The 24,960-nt window shown below is 39.7% G+C and overlaps 1 protein-coding gene across 2 annotated transcripts; it reads left to right on the top strand.

The window, feature by feature from the left end:
- Positions 1-1,461: 1,461 nt before the first annotated feature.
- On the top strand, positions 1,462-17,017 carry wnt3a (wingless-type MMTV integration site family, member 3A). Of its 2 annotated transcripts, none has more exons than XM_020649557.2 (4): positions 1,462-1,860; positions 6,656-6,897; positions 13,015-13,280; positions 13,375-17,017. In XM_020649557.2, the coding sequence occupies exons 1-4, from the start codon at positions 1,739-1,741 to the stop codon at positions 13,852-13,854; spliced, it is 1,110 nt and encodes a 369-aa protein (XP_020505213.1). In that variant the 5' UTR covers positions 1,462-1,738; the 3' UTR covers positions 13,855-17,017. The 2 variants fall into 2 exon arrangements, with proteins under 2 accessions (XP_020505213.1, XP_065810263.1); XM_065954191.1 differs by lacking the exon at positions 1,462-1,860 and adding an exon at positions 1,995-2,118.
- Positions 17,018-24,960: the final 7,943 nt, after the last annotated feature.

The raw sequence follows: 24,960 nt of genomic DNA, 5'->3' as shown, positions 1-24,960 counted from the left end.
GGTAGGCCTATCCTATAAAACACTGTGACTGTAAAGATCAATACAAACTGCTTTAAGGTGTACTATGATGTGATAAGACAAAGAGATTTCTATATTTAGGCTACCTCAACACTTAAAGATCACTTCCTAGTCCGAGCAAATAAAACGCAAAATCTAAATTTAAATAATTTCTTCTTTGTTCGTTATTGGCTGCAGACATTTTTTACAGTTGTCAGTTTTTTTTCAATAAACTATTAGGCTACACCTATCCATGTCTTACAGCTAAATGTTTCCGCTGACTGTCGTAAACAGCGAATAGGCCTAGAGCAATATGGAGAAAAGTTCGTAAAGCTCATTTATATTCACATGTAACTTTCCATTGTGCTTTTTGCTGCTATTGGTCAAACCTCCAACCTTCCCTTTTGGGATATTCATTTTAATTTTAATTCCCCAAGCCACATCTTAGGCTTGTTTGAAGACTGATTTATAGATGTCTTTAAAATGTTATTTAATAATCATTATTAAAATGATTGTTCTTGGCCTGCTTAACAGCGGCATGTTAAAGCATGGAGTTCTTAACTTTTCTAAAGAAGGGGTGGAAACAGAACTGATATGATTGTGATCAATTCTGGGGCAATAACTCTTTGTATAGGCTCTGTAGGACTAAGTGATGTTTCACAACAGTTTTCTTTAATCGCACTGTAAGCATCAGCGCCTGTAAATGGAGAGAGAGAGGTGAGCTATCAACAGCCACTTGACATTGAGGAAGGAAACAGTCAGTGCTTTTCAAACTCGGTGGTGCGGCCAATTTATCCACTAATTTAGTCTCAATAAGCGCTCTGGCAGCTTCTCATGCGGGCAGCTTTAAAGTTATGATCACAGAACACTTATAACAGTGTTTTGGTTGTTTTTTTTGTCATACCATTTGAGGGAAAAATGTTCTAATTGATGCTCTAAACTTGCTTTCTTTTCTTATTTGGACAACATAAGGAAGCTTCTATTTAATGGAATAGGGACATAAACATTACTTTTTTTCACTATTTGCAGTGTAATAAAATCATTACAAGATATCTGAGGACAGAGTGACAAAACATTTACTATTTTATATGAAATAATACATTTTAATTAATAATAAGGAATGTATTTGTGAATATCTTAATATTTATTTTCATTTCAGTTAATTGTATAACCATCTTGGATTCTTTTTTTTTTAAGTTCTCGACTTCTAATTTGACATTCAGGGCAAACAGGCACAAATAAAGGACTGCAGAGCTTAATAATGGTCCCAAGCAATTCACACATATTTATTTCTGCATTTTAGAAGCTTCAAGCCAGGGAGTGAAATCCGGACAGGTTGTTATAGCTACGCAATCCACAGGGGTTCCGATGTCTATTTAAAAGCCCTCAGACCCTCCCTCTCTCCTTTAAACAACATTATATATCACACACACTGCATGCTAATGCCACTGAGTCTCAATGAGCACTAAAACACATCTTAAAATTAGCTCATTCTGCTGTCTCAGTTCAAGTGTCTGACTAGGCATCAGAGGGAACATATCATCAGAATTTCCCCTTTGGCGATACCTGCTGATTGGGTCCTAAAAAAAAGCTGCAGCTTTTAACTTTTAATATTGGCTCCCGAGTGCTGCCACGAGAAGTCGCGAAAGATAGATTCTCCCACAGCGTTTCATTTGGAGGATAGAATTATAAATTAGTCAAAAAGTTTTTTTTCCTCTTCATATACAAACTGAGTGCGCACATGAGCTCGCATGTAGGCTTTCTGCTGGAGAAGTTTTGCCAAACTTTAAGGATGATATACCTGGGATGTTTCCTTTTGCTCTGTGGGCTCACGCATGTCATGGCAAGTTATCCCATTTGGTGGTAAGTTTTATTTTCATTTTATCCAGAACAAATGGCGACATATGTTGTTCTTTTGTAAATGTTAAGAAGTGGGCTAACCAATGATTCGCTGCTGTGTCAGGTCTGGCGAGTTGTAGTTGTATTTTGGCTCCAGACAGAAGCGGTGCGTTCAGGTGCGCTGACGGTAAAATGATCGAGCTTGTTTTAAAAAATGACTGTCTGATGCAAAGGATGACTCCAAAACGACATTAGGGCAATACTAGAAGAGAGCTTAAACACGTGAGTAAATAACGTTTTACATTTTTAAACCATTGTGCACAGCAGATCTACAGGGACCAAAAACACCAGTAGAAAACATAATTCTATCAAATGTTTATTTCTAATAATATGAACACTGCAATATGACGGAGGGCACATTTCATATTCAGAGTGCAGCAGGTGCGAAGTTTGTGTCCTTCCAAGTGTGTGAGCGTTTTTGTGCGCGCGCGTGTGTCCACTCGTGCGTTTATGTGAGGGTCAAGTGATGTAGGAAAAAGTATGAACTCTTGGCCAGGGTTTAGCTCGGGTCATGATTAATGTCTGGTACCAACCAATCAGGAAATGAATACTATAGGCTTTATTATGCATAATGATTTTACATATTCAAACGATTTATCCTGAAGTCGTGAGAATGACGTTTGAAATAAAATCATTATTTATTATTTATGTTCAGACTTAGGACTTCAATACATGCATAGAGAAATTAAAATAAAACACATGACATCAGAAGCAGCATTTGCTTTCATAAATATCATCCATCAATAATTTGATTGACACAGTTTCCAAAGTGTCCTAAAAATGGTTGCTTTTTCAAGAAAGGGGAAATTATTGAATGTCTTTGATGCATTTTCTCTCCCTCTTAAATCAAGGAAGAAGCACAGAGTCACTGCAGCTTATGCATGGTACAGTTGTCTGACTATTGAGAAGCAACTTTAAAACCAAGATTTTTTATTTTTTTTTGGGATACATGTGCTTTCTTGTCAACTTGATGTTAACCATTCATCTTCCAGCTGCATGCATTCATTTCTTTTTAGCATGAAACAAACAAATGCTTTCTGTTTTTTACTTAGTTCTCTGATTTTGGGAGTTGTATAGATGGTGTGTGTACTCTAATCCACTTCCTTTAATGGGTCCCCTGTTGGTGATACTGATGAGAAACTAATTACATGCACAGTTGGAAGGAAATCCTGATAGAACAGTGGGCCATGTGGAGTGAGAGATGGAGAAAAAAATGAGCCAAATCTGTACATGCCAGATTCTAAAAGTCAGTGATTGGAGGCAGTGTCATGCCTCACCAACTTACTAGAGTTACTCTTATATTTTAGGTGTTTTATCATCTATTATGAGCACTTTTTTGCACTGTTTGGTTCTGGTTGCCAGTTTGTGTAGTGCCATGTTTTAGCACTGCTGATTGACACCGTCATGCACACTGGCAGGAAAAAAGCCTTCAATTTCAATTTCCATGAGAGCTTTTCCCTTTTCTTTTTACATTTCTCTTTTTGCCCGTCCAGTTTTGAATGACACAATGGAAGGCAGGTTTCCATTCTGTCATAACAAAAACGTTGCAGCAAGTCATGAGCTGACTTCTGTGTTGATGCTTTGATTATGGGGGGGGGGGGGGGGAGGATCAGCTCTTTAGTGTAAGTACAGAAGCAAAAACTGTGGCGAGTAAACATAAGTCTGCTGTGTCACTTCTACTAATAAAAACAATCTGTGGCTGCAGAACACAGTCAACTTAAATTCTTGACGTAATACTGAAGTTCTTTTTTTTCCTGACTACTGGTGTATTTTCTGTATCGTGGCAACATATCCCAAGTCAAATAACACAGTCTAATCCCGCATTGTCTCTCTGTTTTCAGACAGCATGCCAGCTATTTAAGAGCTATCGCTTCTGTGTAAAGCAACTGTGATGTTTAGCTGACAACTTGGCTTCAAGTGGCCATCAGAGACGCAACACACTCAAACCCTCTGCACCACAGAAGTCAGTCTTCATATCGGGATACACACTAAGACAGGTTCTCTCTCTCTCTCTCTATCTCTCTGTCTCTTCTCGACCTGCCATGACATAGCCTGGCTGCACCCGCCACTCCACCACCACCACCCCCTCTCCTTACCTAGTCCACCCCACCTTAGAAGATAAATACCTGGAGGTGAAAGCTTGCCGCACATTCCTTTTCCCAAACATATTCTCTTGATGTCAAAGTCGGCTCCAAGGCCCCAGGGTCCACGAGTAAAGTGGTAATTCTAAGGTACCCTGCTTGGGCTTGCTGAAATATGCATTAAACCTGCGCTGGATACACTTAGATGAGAGGGGAAAAGTCTGTGCTGGGACAGAAATTTAATGGGATATAAGTTTTGTAAGTTAAGTATTTATTTGTACATAATCGTAAAGATTAGCCGTATCGGTAATCATGAGTTTCTTTATCAGTTATTCTGGGCGACGATACATCGTTTTGTTTTTTTTAAGTTAAAAACCAAGGGAGAATCATTCAGCAGATGCCTACAACTCCAGGATTTTTTGCTTAAATATTTGTTGGAGGCGGTAACCAACATCAAACTTTATGCAATGACTCCTTCAAAACGGTCATAAATCATATCTGGTTGAACATGCCCTGCCTCGGCTCTTAGGACATTTCCTAACAGTAAGAGGTAGCATGGATTACTCAGCCTCACTGAGACAGACATAGAGGCACGCAAGAGTGGAGCAACTGAAGCACGTTGACTCATGATGGTCATGATATCCTAGCAGAAATATAAAAATGCTCTCAGGTGTCAATTTCAGGTTTATACAAACTCTGGAATAACTAAAAAAAATGAGCTTATTGGAACTATGTTCTGTTTGTTTCTTGTTTTTGGTGCTGGTCAAAACGGCAGGAATCTTTTTATGTTGGAGATGAAAATGTCATGGTAATGTCAGAGTTGCCAAATCTCAGTCAAAGGCATCTGACGCTCTACTGCTTATTAAAAAAAAATGCAGGCCTGCAGGACATTAATGTTGAAATATTGTGCCGGGTGTTCTTCATGTTTTAGCCCTCTGTTTGTTGAGAGACAAACCAAAAGTCTGAACCAGTTTGAGGATGTGGACTCAGGTTTCTGCCAGGAATGATGTGCTCCAGGGTATATGGACTGACAAGGGCCAAAGAGAGGTCAGTTAGAAGTAGGAGTGCCAATGTTTACTGATGGATGTTGCAGACAAACTGCAGACGAGTATGATTTCCTCTGGAGTCGTTTTTAAACTTGCCATTGCTCGCTTGCTCGATGTCTCATTCATGATTAACGCCAATGATTTATTCTGCAGAAATTAGGCGATAATCTCTGTTAAAAGCAGCGTGACACATTACTCTGACATTCGCTCCGGGGTAAATATCGGCGGTTCACTTACCAGGTCAGCTGATGGTGTACACACACCTTGACACCTGACAAACAACATTAAAGTGTAATATAGAACATTGGGCTGTACATTTCTAAATATAACCGAGGTATTCAAGGTCAACGTGTTTATTGCTGTCAGCAGCCGTCAGACAGGGGTCACTGGACTGAGGAGATCTTTGAGCTTTTAAAGAAAGCAGCCTGGGGCCAGTGTCAGGAGTTTTGGTAATCTTGTTGTGATCAGCAATTAGTCCTTGAACAACAGTGAGCAGGTCAACTGGTAGAGAGCTAACTGAGCGGCAGGAGACTGCACACCTGCTCTGGCAGAAGCTACAGTAACTGTTATCAGGCTCATATCACTCAGGTGGGAGGATCAGCAGATTATGGCTGCCAGAGTTTGGTCTTTAATAGACAGTTGAGGTTGAAATGAAGACTCCTCTGTCTTGCCAACAAGCTACTCTGCAGAGCATCTGCCAAAAATAATAGGAACTCTGCTATTAAACTTTCAAGTAGTCAAAATATTGATTTTGGTGACACTTCAATTATAGGCTTACAGCTCAGGTCAGCAGGTCATGGAGTTGTAGAAAAAAATGTTGTTTGATTATCTTCATTTCAGTAATGTTCATGCACTTTGACATACACACTTTTAAATGGGGGCATAGGATGCAAAATCAAACTTGTTGAAAGCCTAGGACATAATAGCAGCATGACAGTTTTATGTGATGTCTATGATGACATAAATAATAGTCACCCATAGGTAAAATGTGTATTGAAATTGGCTTAATTATCCAATAAGCAATGACACAATGGATATCCCATCCAATGACTTCTAGTTAATAAAATCCTTATCGAGAGGATGCAGGAAATAAAGACAGAAAGACAGAGAGAAAGCAATAAAGGGTCAGAGGCAGAGAGATGTAATCAGTGAACCAAGTTTGCACTTGTTGTATCCTCAAAGGACAAGGGGGGTTGGGTTGTGTGTTACACTTAATACACTCTCTGAAGTCTCAATGTAGGGTTAGCACTCTTATTACTCTTAGCTGAAGGCCTGTAAAGTGTGCGGACACTTAATAACAAGGTGTAGTTTCCCAAGTTGTCAGCTTAAGGTCTATGAAAACCTCTGGATGCATTGTGGACTTTCATCTCAGACAGAAACATTGCCTGCGTCTGTGTCAGCAGTGCTGCAATTTCAATACACAAAGGCCAGGTGTCTGCACAGAGGGTAGTTGAAGGGATAAAGGATGGATGCCTAATGGTAGCATCTGATACAGCAAATAAACCCACAATCGAACATACTCAGACATAAAATTACACAGCACTTGAAGAAGGAAATTAACCTTCTTCTTAAGTGATGTTGAATCAATACAAAAGGATGCATTGAAGATATTTACTTCCTTTGTCCTCACAGGTCACTGGCAGTGGGCCATCAGTACTCATCCCTCGGCACTCAGCCTATCCTCTGTGGCAGTATACCCGGTCTTGTGCCCAAGCAGCTGCGATTCTGCCGGAACTACGTGGAAATCATGCCCAGCGTAGCCGAGGGGGTTAAGATTGGCATCCAGGAATGCCAGCACCAGTTCAGAGGCCGACGCTGGAACTGCACCACAGTCACTGACAATCTAGCCATTTTTGGGCCAGTGTTAGATAAAGGTAATGTTACACGCCTAAGATATAAAGTGTATTTGTTCATATGATCTATCTTTTCTACTCATTGTCATGCAAAGAACCTGTTGATAGAAAAGCACTATTCATGTTGTTTTAGAATGACATTGTCCCTGTTTATCAGTCAACCCATGTAGCAATGCTGATTTATAAAGCATCATTTCACAACCAAAATGATCTCATCACACTGTACACTTTGATGTATCAATCCACCATGGACAATAACTTGGTAACAGTGGCAAGCGAACACTAACTGAAATAGTTCGAAACCAGACTCTTTGTCTATCCAACTGTCTACCAGACTTGGCCCAATTCTGATTGGCGAAAGTGAAAGCTTTATATCACATTCAACTTTTCCAAACCTTTCACCAACCTTTGAAATGTCAGACAAAAACAGAGGCTTGGTGGCATATACAACAGTACTACTTTTCCATAAACAGGTCAGTTTATTTCACAATTTATTTTTATGATAAAGGGAAGTATAATGCTAGTGACAGTATGTAACATACACCTTTCTACATTTATCTTAGTGATGCTTTCTGAACTTCCCCCCAATTATGTTAGCCTATGGACATTAAACCCTCTGCTTTAGGACTTCATATAGGTTTAAATGGCTTCAAACCACAGGCAGAGACCTGAGAAAAAATGTAGTAACTTATATCTCCATGCTGATTAACTCTTCCATTAACAATTCTATATTCTCTCTGTTTGATATTTGCATTTGAAAAGCTGAACTCCCTTCGTGCATCATTCATTCTGCCCATTCAAATCCTTGTTTAAATAGACTTTAGACTGAATAAGCTCTGAGCGGCCTGTATGCATGAAATAATGTGCACAATCAAGACGAGTGAGTTCTGTCTTGTTCCAGTTTTCTTCACGAGGGAATCCCCTGTGATTGTTCGGCTACAATCCTCTGAAGTGTCTTGCACAAGACTGTAAACTGAGTTATTGAGTTTTCCAAAATATGTTTTTTCCCACTTAATTCTGTGATGATACATTACCACTTTCAGATGAAGGATATGTCAAATCTAGTCATATTATGTGCTCAGCCTACAGAAATCACCAATATATCTGTTTAAAAAAAGCTGAGCAATTCAATACTTCTTTTTCCTGAGAGCTAGATGATAAGGATGTCACAGCCTCATATATGTGCTGTAAGCTAAATAGATGCCTAAGTAGGCTAGTACCTGTCCATGTAACACTTCAGTTGATTAAAAATGTTTTTTTTTAAAGAAAATGGAGCTTAAGTAGTGTTGGTAGGCAGCTTGAAGAAATAATTCAGCGTTTTGGAAAAATGTAAGCAAGAGTTGGTCAAAAGATTGAAACAACTCTCACTTCTGTCTATTAGCTTAAAATAGCCTATAGCCTACACTGTCTGTTTGCTCAGCACCTGACCATTAAACAATTCAGTTTTTGTACAAATTAAACAAACACGATATCATATGTTTATGATTGAACTTTACAAGTTCTGCTGGGCATCTTAAAGAAGTATTTTAGTGAGAGTTAGACAAAAAGATTGAAACAATTCTCACTTCTGTATGTTTAGCTTAACAGTAAATGAGCTTTAAAAGTGCTGGTAGACCCCGTACACTGAACGAGAATATTTCCAGTCTTCATTCTGGGCTACGGTCACCTGCTGCTTGACACGTTTAACAAAGTTGATAGTTTGATAATTTCTTTAACCTACTCTTGGGAGTGAGTAGCTGTCTTAAAATGTCAAAGAAATGCTTTAAGTTTTTTAAAACTTTAAGATGAGTAATAGGTTTCAATATTGAGAAATGGTGTGAAACATAGGGGATGGGGGGTCAGAGATGTAAACCTGTCACCTATTTTACAGAAGATTGATGTGAACACAGGGGGCTGGAGGTTAGGAGGGGCAATTGCTTTTAATAAACTCCTGAGTCAGTTTATAGAAGAGGCTTGAGCTCAAGTAGGTGGTCAATGATAGGGGTTCCCAATCTGAGCCCTATTGTGGTGCAAAATGCCACCACATCTCTCCCATTGCCTCTTCTCCCAGGCCTTAATTGAAGGGGTACTGAGTGGAAAGAGGAGGAAGCTACTGGGCTTTAGTGAATCATTTTGATTGGATTAAGGTCACTGAGGCCCTTAATAATGTGAGAGGTCAAAGTGGCTGGATTAAGTGCCTTTGTCAGAGGCCAAGAAGAGTGACTCAGGGGCTCACAGGCCTTTGATAGGGCTTAGTAGGAGAGGGCTTCCATTTCATAGGATTTGATTGATGCTGGTGTTTATGTGTGCAACAGGGCCATTGTCCTCACTGGTGTCTGTTTGTCTGTGATTCAGACTGTTGTGTGTCAGTTTCCTCCTGCCTGTTTGGGGGCCAAATATTTAAGGAAGAGAGAGGCACCTTGCAGTCCTCCTCAGGGGGCTTAGTTCTTGTCAGCTATCCCTGTACAGTTCACCTTCATAGAGGACAGAAGCAGTATGTTTGGATGAGAGTATAAGAAGAATGGAAGACATGCACAATTATAGAGAAAGGGTAATACTGGGAATTGAGTGGGTAATATATAAAAGGAAAGAATAGTGAGAAATATGTCTGCTTGTGAAAAAGTGCTTAAACAATCTTATTTAGCAAAACAAAAAGACTGCTGACTACTCCTGCTTTCAAAAAACCCACATTCTTATATTATGAGCATGTTCTGTCTCCTCTAAATATGGCCTGATCCTCTCTCTATGTTTCTCCCTCAATCCACACCCCAAATCACAAGCCCTACCTTTAGGCTATGTCTGCGTCAGCACTCATTAATTTACATTAACTAAAGTGTCAAAACATGCACTGCTGGAATCTGCCTGTGATGAAAGGTAATAGAAAGCTGTGCAGGTGTTCTTAGTCCCCAGAGCCGATCCCAGAGATGTTGAGGCATTCTTGGTATTTACAGAACACCTACCTGCTATATGGGTATAATCAGAAGCCAGTTTGTGAGTCATATGATAGTATGAGTGAGGGTGACTTTTCTACAGAAAGTGGACAGTCACACATTTCACAGGTGTTACAACCCACACAGGTATAGACATGCATCATATTCTTCTTGAAACCATTAAATTCAGACAAGTCTCATAGGAAACTGCTATTACATTATTTATGAGCCATAAGGAAGGGATTTTAGTTTCATTCTGTTAGTATCAAGTTTCATTCTGTTTTAGCTCTCTCTTCCTTGTAGGTACCTCTACTTTTGCCACACTCTGTATACCAGGAAGAAAACCTAATAAATTAACCTAAGTCCTGTCTAAACCAACTCTGGAAAGGTCAGGGGATGTGGATTACGACCTGTGACCTGAGGATGAGAAAGTGTAACTATTTAGGATGAGCTAAGAGGTCTCTGCTTTTCATGAGTAGTATGTCTCTCCATGCTGGGGGAGGGAAGCTGGTGCACTAGTATATCATTAACTCTGGGCAAGAAAGAAAGAAGGGGTGTGGTAAATGGAGTTGATGGGGGGACCTTAGCCCCACTCCCTGCTGAGCACTGCTGAGAGCACAATATCTGCGCAACCATGAGATTAAGCAGGAGAAAAAGTGCTTTTCCCCATTCACACGCCCTTTAGATTGTTTTATTAAACCATTTGAATAGGGATTTCCCCGTCTGCCGACAAGCGGGGTCCGGCCAATGCATAGTTCTCTGTTGCTATGACTTAACTTGGTCCCCACTAATCACTGGCCAGGGCAAATTTCATATAAAATATCTGAGGCCATTGTGGGACTAACACAGCGTGACAGTGGCACCACAATAGGGGATTCAACCCCCCAGCAGGTTGTAGGGACCACTTGGTCTGCAAGGGTCTGGCAAGTTTTGGTGGAGAAGCATTGTCTGAGTAGAAGTGTCCTGAAATACCATAAATTGGTCGTAAAACGAAACAAAGCAGCACAACTAATGTTAGAGCTGGTGTCTCCAGGTGAAGGACAGGTGTATGTAGCCATTAAATTTAACATTAATTATGATCATAAAGTAAAACTTCTGAGGAACTAAGAAGAAAATATTTTTGAAGCATACCTGTGCAAGTTCTCTAAATATTTCAATGAGTATACCTTTTTTGGGGCCTTTTTTTTTTAAATACAATGTTTAATTGCCTCAAACAAAGAACAGGTAAAAAAAATGACTTAAAAAGGGCAAGCAATTATTTGTGTGTTGTTGAGGGACATACAACCTTCGTTTTTTAGTGTTTTGAACATTTCTAGCTAGTTATTAGAATACAAACAACTCTTTTTAATAAGTACATTTACAGTTTCATGATGAATGTGGCTTCACATCTGATAAGCATTTCAGAGCTTGGTGGACAGTAGCAAACATTTTTGTATGGATATTTATATAAATAATAGCAGTTTACCTGTTATATGTTCATATTGACTAAGTCCTTTTCTGAGCTAGATTCTTTGGACATCAAGGCACTAAAGAGTGTGCGGCTGACAAGAGGTCTGCAACCTCAGAAACCTACTTAGCACAGAGAGACACCAGGACATATTTAATTGCCCCAATCCTTCTCCTTTGCTCATTTTATCCCAAGATAATCCTCTTTTCCTTTCCCATTTGAACTCCTACATCCCTTTAAGCTCTCCAGCATCATTGCCAGTCATCCATAAGATCGCTATTCTAAAGAAGTTCCCCAGGGTACTGCTTTAGGACCACATTTTTTCACAATTTTCATAAAATGAGAATAGACATGCTGCACTGAATTAAATTTAATTATATGCTGATGATGCTGTCTTGTGCTGTGTTGAAAATAGTTTTATATGCAGGGGACAGCCTTATCCAATACCAAACTTAGTTACAGAGCCCCTTCATATTAAATTCACAAGGCGTATACAGTTTTGGTTGGCATGTAACTGTATCAGTGTAGACAGTATCCTAATAATCTCATTTTCATTTAATAGCCTTGAGCTACTCTAACCACAAAGAAAATAATACAATATTTAAGTGAAATTATCTGGGGTGGATGCAGTTATCCCTAGTAATGGACTTGAGGAAAGAGAGTAGAGGTGCTGTTTTCTTGTGAAAATTAGTAACCTTGTGTGTATACAATAGCACTGTGAAGTGGGTGGTGGAGGATGCCAGTAGACCTTTTCTCTTGCATCATTGTTCCTAATGCCCTTTAGTCCTCAAACTGGTTGGAACCTGCTGTAAGGGAGGAGCTCGTACTCCCTTTAGCTTTATACTCAAGCCTTTTTTCTTTTCTTTCTTTCCTTCTGTCGTTCTTGAACTTTAGACAGTAGTATGCACTGTCTCTTTATCTATGTCTATCTATACACACAAGTGCACAGACACAATCCAAAATTTCACGATTGATCTCTTTCTTACGTCTTGTTTGTTCACTTCATATTACACCTGGTGTTTCCACATATTTTATCGTGCTCCCTCTGTCTCTTTTCTTCTGATTGAGCAAGACCATACAAGTACATTTATTCAAGGCAAGCTCCCTGTCGCAATGTAAAAGCAAGCTATGCTGAACCAAACCATATGCCCCCCTGATATGCCCCATAACTGTGAAGTGTTGTGCAGGATTGCATATCTGGGCACTACAGTCCCACTTCAATGCTGTCTATGATTTGTCCCTACAGTGTGAGGCCATTTCCTAACCTTTCAAAAGCTTAATTGAGTCTCTTAATTATAGTCCTGTCAGGCCTGTATCTTCCTCTCATCTCTTTGGAAGATCCTGATCCCTCTGAGTCATCAGTAAGCTATGTTAGAAGGAGGCATAGAGACCTCATTATTCAGAGACAGGACGATTGATGTCTAGGCTAAGTGAACACACGTACACTTTGGTAGATATGACCTAAACAGGTGTGGCCAACAATAATAATGGCCTCTTCGGTGTGTATAGTTTGTTTGATGTTGTCTTGTGGGCAAGGGCTGGTTAAGATTTGCTTATGTAATCATACACGACTATAAACAAGCAAAAATCCAATTAACAAGTGGTGACCTGCAACCTGCAATTACAGCTACAAATGTTCCATAAATATAATCATTAAACTGATTAGCTTCAAAAGATCATATGACAACAAAATAATTGATGAATTATTTAGAGTTGCGTCTCTGTAGAATGCTAGCTCTCAATGTTTTACTGTCTTAAAGATGTCTGAACTTCTTTTTCCAGCCACTCGAGAGTCAGCATTTGTTCATGCTATCGCCTCTGCGGGAGTGGCATTTGCAGTGACCCGTGCCTGCGCAGAGGGTTCAGCCACCATCTGCGGATGTGACACACGCCACAAGGGCCCCCCTGGTGAGGGATGGAAGTGGGGTGGCTGCAGCGAGGATGTGGAGTTTGGGAGCATGGTGTCTCGAGAGTTTGCTGATGCAAGAGAAAATCGCCCTGATGCACGCTCAGCCATGAACCGTCAGAACAATGAGGCAGGAAGAATGGTGAGTTTTCGGAAAAACTCTTTTTGCTAATGGAAGTTGAGCACGTTTCCTTTTTTCCAGATATTTGATTGAAACTTTGATTTTTCATTCACAGTCCCTTAACGACAACATGTTCCTGAAGTGTAAGTGCCATGGGCTCTCAGGCAGCTGTGAGGTCAAGACATGCTGGTGGTCCCAACCTGACTTTCGAGTTATTGGAGACTACATGAAGGATAAGTACGACAGTGCATCAGAGATGGTGGTGGAGAAACATAAGGAGTCCCGTGGATGGGTGGAGACCCTGAGACCCAAGTACAACTACTTCAAACCCCCAACAGAGCGTGATCTGGTTTATTATGAAAGCTCTCCCAATTTTTGTGACCCAAATCCCGAGACCGGTTCATTTGGCACCCGTGATCGGATCTGCAACCTGACGTCTCATGGCATAGATGGGTGTGACCTACTCTGCTGCGGCAGAGGCCACAACACCAGGACTGAGAAGAGAAAGGAGAAGTGTAACTGTATTTTCCACTGGTGCTGCTATGTCAGCTGTCAGGAGTGTGTGAGAGTCTACGATGTGCACACCTGCAAATAAGGACATCTGGTTCTTTGCCTTCCAAAATGTAAAGACAACAAGTAAACTAACAAACGCAGCAACTTATCTACAAAACATGAGACACTGTGAAATAGTCTGACCTATCCATGGACTCCAGGGGCAGACCTAACAGGTGTTTTGTGCTGTGATGCTGGAAAAGTGAACCGAAACAGTTGAGTAGACATTGACATCACAATGTATCATCCATATGAACCCTGGTGAGGGGGACGATAGGAACGATGTTGATATCTCCAGAAATAGCAAAAGATTATTCATGAACTGATGTAGGAGAGAAGAAGTGGGGTGTTGGCTAATTGACAAACACCATATTGGTGATTTTTTTATTTTATTCTTTCTGTGTTCCCAGTAGATATTTTTGTTGAGAATAGTACAGCACTGCAAGTGTATCCAGGGGCGACGCGGGGCCCCATAAACAGATCTCCTATTAGGCCCCACCACCACAGCCCAAACTAACCCTGCAGAAATTCTACAAGCACACCTCCATTACACAAATGACCCTTTAAATCCTTAAACTTCAATACTTTGTGTTACACCCTGAACATTTGAGATAAATAACCACTGTGATATTTCCTGAGCAACATCTGATGCTGCAGTCATATTTATCTCTACAGACACCTGACATTATACACATCATGACTTAACACTCTCTTGTCACTCCTTACATGTAGCAAGTTTTTATAGCCAAGTTTTTCAGTTTAAAATTGATAAAATATCTTACAAATATAGAGATAAATATGAACTCTATTGCATTTAAAATTAACAGTAAAGCAGGATTGTTTTTGTTTTTTTTAACTTGCTATGAATAGCTATTAAAGTTATTTTATTGGTTAGATTCTTGAAATAAAATTCTCCTGGCATTAGTGGTTAACATACAGTACATCTAAATTAGACTCTGCCACACATGTCGCCATGGCTTTAAAATTAGGCTTTAATCGTTCTCAGTTCTTAGTTAACTTTCCTTCTTTTACTGAAAAGTGTCTCACCTGACACATAAAACGTTATTTTTGAGGCAGTAGTTGCGGGCTCAGTTTTAATGCTAGACAACATTGATATCATGTTGTCTCATCATATGAATCTAGAGATTACAGTGAATCCATTGATATCAAACATGTTATGGTAGCTCACTGGGCCCACTGGCTAATGTCGCTCCAAAGTGGAATGTCTATACCCCGATGTAATATATTAAATAATAATAATAATAATAAGGTCATATGAAATCGTACCAATGAAAGTGATTAATATGATAAACGTATGCATAAAACACAAATATGATCCAATCCATATTCTTGGCTGACTGCTTCAAATAGCTGTTTTATCTTAAGACTCAACAGCATGCATTCTCCTCAACATTTTTAGTTTGTATGTGTTTATCTGGAAACTAACTTTATCATTGTGTGGGTCACTTCTTTATGGTTTTTTATATACGTATATGTTTCTGATGTTTGGGTAAGAATGCACTTGCACCTGAGTGAATGTAGTTGTTTATGCTGCAATGTGTTTACATATTCTCAAATTCTTAAGCTAACAAGTTAATATCTGCTATACATGACTAACTTTATCTTCAGAGCAGACATGAGTGACATCAACTGATCATTGGCAAAACATGAATATACACATTCATGCACATATCAAGAAACACCTGAAATCACTGGACGTTTTTTCTTGAAAAGCAACAAGGCTTTGAACAACATCGAAAGTAATGACCAAAGACTAGAAATAAAAAGTAGGTCTGTGGTGGTCAGAGAGCTGTAAAATAATCTGAAAGGTCAGCACTTGTGTCCCATTTAGAAATATGAAGCATTTTCTCCTTCTTTTATCAGTATTAGCAAGGTCTCATGTGACTGGGTATGGGCTGTTATTTATAAAAGGGATGTTCCTACTATGTTATGCTTCATTTGCATACTTTTTTTTTTCTTAATTCCTGCTAACCTGAAAAACAATTTCCAGACAAAATGCAGAAGCTGTACTATATACGCTCTGTCTAATACAGTTTAATTTGAAGTAAAAAAAAAAAAAACAATGACCAAAACCTTAGCAGTTAATGATTCTCAGATGTGGCTCCTTGTTCCCCGGACTTAAAAAAACAAGCAGCATCACTGAAACTATCAATACTTCCCTTGTTGTTATGCTGCTACGTTTAGATCATATTTGTGTGAGTGTGTCCTCACATACAATATGTCTTTGTTCTTGTTTTTTTAATGTATATTCTTGCATGTATTGATTCTTTCTGTGAAAGAAGTCTATTATAAATAGTTTGGAAAAGATAATGTGAAGTTTTGACTAGTTCTTGCATAGTTATTCCCACCTTAACCAAATAGACCAAACTAGAGTTTAATGTAATCGTAGCTGTCTATGTTTTTTTTTTTAAGTTGTGCTAAAAATCAGGGTGAAAATAATTCATGTTGTTCTCCCCTAGTTTGTGAAAATTAAAACACAGTATTTATTTATTTGGAAAGTGAAAACTACTGAAAGCGAGACGTCCAGAGAGTTCCCATAATGTTCATGAAAGTGTGCAGGCCATTTCACATATCGACTCGAGTCTTGAAAGGAGTGTCATAGTTGAAATATTGTTTACAGCCTATGTCATGTTATGTCTCAGGCCTGCATTACTCTTCGATTTGAATCAAAATTGCCCTTAAATATAACATCCTGACTGAAAATATGAATGCGCTGCCCTATCTAGTTTCACATTTTTGGACATCTTAAATAAACTGCACAGCAAGCAATATCAGTACAGGAGTTGTTTTCGTGCATCTATTACTGTATACTTTATTTGTGATTGATTTGCTTGTGTTGACACTTTGCCTACGGTCTAATTCTTTGTTAAGTCTTAAAATCCAAAGTTTTGTACAAAGTAGTTTTTTGCGTTTGTGTGGATTTCTAAAAACTGGATGTTTTTTTATAATTATTTATTTCATGCTATGTACATAGTAGTAAGTAAAAGTATATATTTGCAAAAATACATTTTTTTTTAAACAGTGTTGTGACTTGTAACACTGTAGTCTTTTTACCTCATCTCTGTTTTTCACTGACTGCACACAGGCATCGCTTGTCCCACCACCTGTCGTAGATTTCTAAAGTTAACTCTGTAACACCAAAATAAAGCAACATAAACAACCAGAAATTTGTACTTTTGTCTATTATTACACAAACTCATTTTTGGGGCCGAGAGAGCTTGTTATTAGTGCTGCAAAGGATGAATCATTGACCTCAGGGGGATGACCTGGGACGCTCAGCAGAACACAGGTGCTGATCTCAAACATAAAATGTTAAATGTGTTCCTGAAAGTTGCACCTGAATGTGAACGTGAGAGTGCGATGTATAGTTTGGTAGTTAGGCCATCCACTGTTTTTAGCAGCCTGATTCATTGGAGTCTGTTTTTTATTTTATTTTAAACTCTTGAAAAGCTTTATGTTTTACATCTTCATGAAGAGGGGGCAAATATATGTAAGATACCTCTTTGCAATGCAATGCTTTTGAGTGGTGTAAAGTATTGCTAACAAGCTGTATTGAAGAAAGTTGAAGTTCAAAAATCATCCTATTGTATCAATGCTACTTGGAGTGCAAGGTTTTGTTTGGATGTATTTACGAAACAGTGATACATTAAAAATTTGCATGACATGTTGAAGATCTCAAGTGTGAGAGATTAAATTCATGCCAATTTCTTGCAACTTTTTTTCTTTTTCTCAGAACAGTGTTTTACCACATGCAGGTGAAGTCAGGTTCAGCTGATGGAAACTAAAACAGTATGCATTTCCAAAAGAATAAAAACCTATATCCCAGACTTTACTCACCAGTGATAATCGTGCTGTGAAGCCTTCAGTGGGCACAGAAGATAAAACAGTTTCCATGTTATACATAACCAAGGGTCTCCAGTTTAGCTAGGAGACTCACTGTCTGCTGATGGTTCCTCACTATGAACCTCTGTTGCTCCTGTCTTTGACTCCATTGTCTACTTAAGCACAAAATGAAACATCTCAACACAGTCACACACTTAGACTATAGATGAGTTTTCAGTCATGAAGACTGGCAGCTTTCGTCAGTAAAGCCCAAACATGGCCTACGGATTTGTAACAGGGCAAAGGAAGAAGAAAATAAAGCTGGACTGATAATTTGATTCCTTTGAGAGACAGCAGAAGCCGGCTGTGCTTTTCGGAGAAACAATAATAACAGAAAAAAATCTCAGTGATGAGAGTTGGGGAAAAGATGGAGCTTTGTTGTTGGAGAGAAAGACCTGATCTCAAGATAGATTAGGGTTTGGATGTGAATAGAGCCCACCACTGCTCCGGCTCAGCCGCTGGACCCCTGATAGTCTTTGAGCCCTGCAACAATGTCACCACCAGAGGCCAGGTCTCGCTGCTATCTAACCCCATTATCTCACAGAAAGATTGATACACACCCCCTCCAGCGTGGAAGCAACACAAAAAGTGACACTCTTCCGTTGTCATTCATGAGGTGGTTCATTAGTCTGCCAGCATCTACATCAAACTATATTTTTTGACAACTGAGCCTTATTACTTGGGTTCGCTTACTTTCCCAGGCGTACGTTGAAATCCTATGGTATTCAAACACTGCCTCACGATGGGAAATAAATAAAGAATTGTTGAAGACTCCAGCCAGGTTCAGGTTTGGTTCAGGGACTGACTGGGAGGCTGCAGCAGCTCATTCCACACCTCGACCCCTTTGACCCTTTTCACACTAAGTGAATGGGAGAAAACAAGTACAAAACATGAAACAGATCACAGGATGGACAGAAACTCCGGCCCTGCAGCAACACCGTTTTTGGGGGGTGAAGGAAATGGGCCCTTCCCATCAACAAGACCCACCTAGCAGCTTTGTCACCCAAGTGAGATGAACATTGTTAGCAGATAGTTGCCAGAAGAGGCCAAGGCGACTCCACTTAAAAAGATGGCATCCTGACTGTGAGAACTTTGACACGGCCAGACTGCAAGAGGCATCACCCAATAACCATATAAATGGGAGACAATGGCCCTAATTGCAATCAGTGCACTCTTTTTTTTTTTTTTTTATGTCCTGAGTTTCACCCTGACATTCTCAGGAGGCCGCTGCATGCATTTCAATAAAGCCATGATGTTGTGAGGGCAGAGCAGAGAGACATATATACAGTGGAGTGGTGTAAAGACCCACACTCTGCTGACATGATGCAAATCCTCCCACAGAAGCAACACTTGTGTTACAGCCAGCTTCTATTCTGTTTTGCTCTGCCTGAGGCTTTTTGATGTTTGGTTGAACATAAAAATCCCTGCGATCCCTGAACATGCAAAACTGTGAGATTATTCGATACCTGTTACGTTAAATCTAAGTTTTGTCTGTAAGCCAAAGTTTAAAATGCAACGCTTTGATTCAAAACATTAGAAATGCTTCAAAAGTTTTTGATCATAGACCAAAGCATTTAAGAATCTCAAAGCCGCTCTTGTCCTAGGATCTTACACACCAAAGGTTGACAGGGCAAAACTGAATGAAAGAGCGGATTCCAGTGTGTGGGCATTTTAACATGTAAATAACTTTTGAAGCTGGTTTTTTGATGTCTTTGACTTCTTCTGCCTGAAATTAGATCAATCCCCTTGGGTTCAGTGTATGTCTTTAACACATCTGCCCATCCAGATCGCAAGATTTTAGACAAAAATATTTATTTTGAATTTTTTAAAAATAAAAAAAAACACCCCTGCCATTGTCTTATTTAACTAATTGAAGCATGTGATTCCTGCTCTATCTCCTAAAGTATCAAGTAAAGTATCACATCTAAAGCCCCTCCCATTGTAAAAAAATAAAACAACTTTATTTTTAGGTGACTTTTTCAAATACTAAGTGACGATATTTCTCACATCTATTTTCTAAATAAATAGATCCTCACAGCACTCACACCTCCATGCAACACTTCAGCCACTAAATTCTAACTTAAGATTCACCCATGTGTTGTTTATCACACAATACTAATCCCTTTTTGTCACTTTTGCATAAATATTACACCTAGAAAACAAAAACAAAAAAAGTTATCTACAGAAAACTCGATGCATTGATAGAAAATAAACCTTTCTCTAATGGCTGTGTTGAAACATCTCAACATCTGTAGTCATCACGGTACTCATTATGGGTTTCCCTTTCACAGCCAGGGAGGGCAAGGTGCGAAGTATGTCACCCGCCTTGAATGAGGATGATGGGTTATCTACGAGATTTTTAAAGAGGCTCACCATCATCAGAAGAGATGTGACACCTGTAAGCAGCCTTATCCCCTTTTGAAGTGCCTGTTTGAATTGTTGAAGCCAACAAAGGAATTTTGCCACCTCTGTAGTTACAAGGGAACATTAGTCAAACTGTGGAGATAACAAAGAATGGGGGGGGGGGACGTACTAGTGCACTACACAGTCTGCAGGTGTGTGTGTGTGTGGTGTGTGTGTGTGTGTGTGTGTGTGTGTGTGTGTGTGTGTGTGTGTGTGTGTGTATGTTAGATTGTCACACTGGCTGTTCAGTTTAAGGCAGAGTTTTTAAGGGGCGCTCTCTGTGGTCAGGTTTAGGGCTGTAAGATGTGGTCTGCTATGGTGGTGTTGCTGGTGGGGTATAAAGCCTGGAGGCATACAAAGGGTCATCATCCAAATTAATGTGGGCTGTGGTTGAAGTGGGGAGGTGGAGGCAGACACTCATTAGTCACCTTTTCACCTCTGCAGCTCAAAGCAGTTCAGCCTAAAGGAAGAGCATGTGTATGCATTTCTAGAAGCAGTTGGTCACACATGTGCATCTCATCCCTCTGGCGGGGTTGAAGTATTCACAAGGTTATTTATCCATTTCTGGAAAAGTACGTTGATTTATACAGCGATACTATTATGTCCCTGTCTTTTATTTAATCGTAAACTTACAAATGAATTTCACTTGCTACTAGACAGAGGTATTTTAGGGCCTTCAGAGGTTTTGCATTTTGGTCACCTCAATAAAACTGCATTTGCTAAAACTGACTGTTTTTAGTTTTGAGCATGTTCAGCTTGAAGCAAGATAACACCCTCCAGGTTATTTATGAACTAAATTTGAAGTAGTAAAAACAAAGTAATAAGCACAAAGAAACGCAGATTTAAATAAGGATCAAGCTTCAAAGTATCATCAGTTACCCTAAATTTTACCCCCAAAGTTGTGCTTTCTTGGCTGAATCCAATTACAAAGGAGAAATTGTGTTTTATGTGTTACAAAAACTGAAGTCTCCAAAGATGCTGATGAATGATTGTCATCTAGTAAGGATGGTCTCTAAAGTTTGTTTTTCTTAAGCAGCAGTGAAGGAGGCCCTTATTTTATGCGCCACATCGGCAAAATACAGTAGTTTTTAATTTTAAATGTTATATTTGTGGATTTCCATTTGTGGGGATTTAGCCATCTGAATGTTCAGTTTGTCTGAGAAAAGACGGTCAAGGCTGGAAAACAGTGAAAAAAGTAGAAGTTGTCGAAGAGCTACCTTGATACAAATAAAATGACAAGTGATAAACCTAGTGTGTAAATGTTTTAACATAAAAATGTGTCCCCTAATCTTTTTCTCATTCCTGTTTGGTGTTCATACAAACAGTAATGTAAAAGTTTTATTACTATCTTACAAGACTTTTTTGAATCTCACAACTAAAGCACGAGATTATTGTTGATGCATGTCCGTTTTCCAGATTCACCCGCATGTCCTGAGTGAGTGAGATTGGGTATATCAATTACAAGGTGGCTAGCAGGGGAGAGGAGCGGGGTTATCATTAGCAGGGTCTGGCGCTGGCCTCTGGTAGTTCCAGTAATTACCTCACAAAGGGTGGTGCTTGCCTTCCCACTGCTTTTCCCACACTGCACTGCAGGCTCAGAATTCCAATCGGCCCCAGACCTGCAATCTCCTCGGTTTTAGACAGCAAATTACTGACAAGTCCCATTCTTCACAGCACTGTAATTGCTTTTTAGTGCTGTTTTTATTGAGGCAACTCCAACCCCCCTTTGCCCTTCCCTCAATAAAGCTAAGTCAGGGAGGGGGCGAAGGGTTAATATAGATAGCATTAGTCCCTAATTGGAAGGTCCCGGACCTCAGAGAAGTTAAATACAAGTCCTGTCAATTTCTAAATCTCTGAGCAGTTATTGAGTTGGTATAACCTTGTCTCTGTGTAGAATCTCTTTTGTCGTAATTAAGATGAATGTTTTGTCTTTGGTATCTATGGTTGATTGGTTCCATGTTGATATCAAAACGCCTGCAAACTCCGCAATAATGCGTCTGTGTGTGTCTGCTCCAAAGAAGTGATATCATCAAGGCTCTTCACATCCCAAACAAAGAAAAGCACTGAGCATCTTGGCCAACCAACGACTTTAATCACTTTGTGTTGTCTTTCCCACCCCTGCGCATTACTCTCTCAATCTATTACTTTGTGGAAATCATTAGTCTCCATGTCAATACAAGCTCAGAGCAGAGAAAACATCTCATTATGGGACTTAAAGAGATCCGTAGCATTCTTGGCTCAGTCAAGCTGTTCTTCCTTTCTCCTGTGTAGTTACTTCGCTTTCACTGAGAGGACAAATTCTCAACGTTCCAATGCCGGACAACCAAACAGTGTCCATTTGAAATGAGCAAAAGAGAAGAATGGAACATGGCTGAGGGATTAGAGGATCTAAACAGGATAAAGGGATAGGAGATTCTCAGTGTGATCTAGTTTAGTTTGAAACATGTAGGGTCTTAACAAGGATTTGAGACTTTAGAATTAATTGTGTACCATTATTTACATCCTATGCAGTTTCAGTTTGCCACTCTATGGTCTTTGCTGCCCAAATTCTTCCCATCATTATATGTGTGTACAAGTGCACTCACATTATTTAACATTGTTGAGACAAAATTAGCTAATTATTTCATCATTCAGAGGCATCAATTTCCAGGTGGTTTCCCAAATTGTGTGTTAAGCATCACAATCAACTGTTTTCATGATACCAAAGTTACTCTAATCAAGCAAGTTCATTGGACAAGAGGCAGGGCGACTTTTTACTAAATGTATTACTCAGCATCAGGTGTTGTGATACCATTAATCAATGTTACAGAAATCGGTCTTTGTGTCATTCATCAAGAGTGTAACTCAAAATCACAGAAGCCAACAAAGCAACTGCCAACAGACTCTTGCTTTACTGGTTGTGTGATAAATTAAAATGTAAAAATACTTTTTTCATGTTAACCGAATCACAGCCATGCTGATATTCCATACAGCAGCACTTTCCCTCAGGTGATATTTCTTAGTTCCAACTAGCATGTATGATACCTTCAGAGGCTTTTATGTTGTTTAACGTTTTGTTCTTTAACTATTCCATAAGCCCTGATGTAGAGTACGAGAGTATGCACTAATGTTACAGCAACCAAGCTTTGCCTGGTCTGTCAAGCTGCTACCTCTGAATTACACAGGCCACCAGAGCAACTGTTAATGGACTCTTGTTTCATGGAAATAAACAGAACATTCCTAATAATAACCCAATCCCAGCTGTGCTGATATTCAGTTCAACAGCACTCCCAGTTGTGCAATTTTCTTTTAATTCCGTAAAAAATTATGAACGCTTTAGAGAGGCTTTTTGTGCTTAAATAGAATCAAACAGCTAAAATAACATCACAAACAACAAAGAAACTGAATCTAAATAAATGTCTAATTTGGTTTCACAGCTAAATAGTGACCTACACTGCTTCTGTTTTCTGTCTGTGAAGCAAACGTGACTATACATCCGGGCTTTATTGTTGGAGCCTAGAGCAACAACCTGCAATTGACTCAGGTAGAAACCTAATTCGCCTTCTCCTTTATGTGTCCATCTCCCTGTCAGTCCAAGCAGGTTGACACCTCTGACCCCATCAGGGGTGTCAAAAACTTTGTCAGAAGCCTTCAACAAAGTACAATGACAAGCCCTCTAATGCATTACCACACGAGTTCCAGCCAGAAATGAGAGGCTGTAGCTTTTTTCTGCCTCAGGGCAGACAGGTGCACTATTGAACACACACACACACACACACACACACACACACACACACACACACACACACACACACACACACACACACACGTTCTATATATCTTCAAATTCATTATTCAATCACTTCACGATTATCTTTGAGGGGATTACATAACTAAGAGAGATCAGTTGTCAGTGGCAATAAAAAACACCTACCTGGACCACCTTGGGAGCATGTTAGGCCTGTCACCGTAGGGCCTCATCCAAGGGCCCAGAGGACCAGTTACAATCAACGTGTCAATGTCATGGATGCCTAATTGTTGAAGAAATAAGAAGAGTCTGCGTTACAAATCACTTACCATCAACATGACAAGTGAAATGATCCCAAATGCCAAATCTGGACATCTACCTTGTTTGGATGCCACAGGTTTTGGTTGGTGCTGGTTGTCCTCAAGCCCTGCTTCGACATGCTGTGCATTCCAACCAATTATCCAACCCAAGGTGCAACAGGTTCACACTTTAATCTTTGATGCCTCCTCCAATGGGATATAGCTGGATTTAAAACAGGGAACAGGGGTGGGACAACCCTTACAAACCTGTATACACAGCAAACATGAATCAACATCAAACTAACCCAGGGAGGGAAACAAAAAAGTCTTTCAAAGAAATACTTTTATCCTCACCATTGTTTCATCTTGCAATAGCTCGTCATGGCCAATGTGGATGCTTGAAGCAAGTTTCAAAGAAAGAGCTTCCAATGTCGCTTCAAATATTGCATATGTAAAGATGTCCTTTGAGTTCACTGAAGGTTGAGAATCTCCTGCTAAATGTAGGTCACTGAAAGGCTGCTGAGAACTTTGCATGGTAACCTCACATCCAAACAAGTCATCCTTTTACGAGGAAATCCAGTTCCTTGGCATGGACGTTGTGTTCTATGTGTACCCTGCAAGCCAGCGATTCCCATTCTTAATACAACTCCCATACACACCAGAGGCCCCAATGTTCTTTCTAAGGAAGTGCATTCTTGTAGAGCTTGTCCCAACCATCTGTCACGGATGTCCCAGAACATCTCCCAACAAAACCAATGGACCCCACCAATACTAGACCAGTGGTCACTGAAAGAGTGAAAAGGTCACATCTGAATGA

Source organism: Labrus bergylta, chromosome 4 (assembly GCF_963930695.1).
Source record: "Labrus bergylta chromosome 4, fLabBer1.1, whole genome shotgun sequence".
Taxonomy (NCBI): domain Eukaryota; kingdom Metazoa; phylum Chordata; class Actinopteri; order Labriformes; family Labridae; genus Labrus; species Labrus bergylta.
Note: the sequence above shows the minus strand (reverse complement) of the source record. Positions and strands in the feature narration are given on the sequence as shown.

Excerpts from the sequence above, each read along its gene's own strand:
- wnt3a (XM_020649557.2), top strand. The coding sequence starts at position 1,739 with ATGAGCTCGCATGTAGGCTTTCTGCTGGAGAAGTTTTGCCAAACTTTA. Across the intron at positions 1,861-6,655 it reads GCAAGTTATCCCATTTGGTG|GTCACTGGCAGTGGGCCATC; the intron begins GTAAGTTTTATT and ends TTGTCCTCACAG. Across the intron at positions 13,281-13,374 it reads ACAATGAGGCAGGAAGAATG|TCCCTTAACGACAACATGTT; the intron begins GTGAGTTTTCGG and ends TTTCATTCACAG.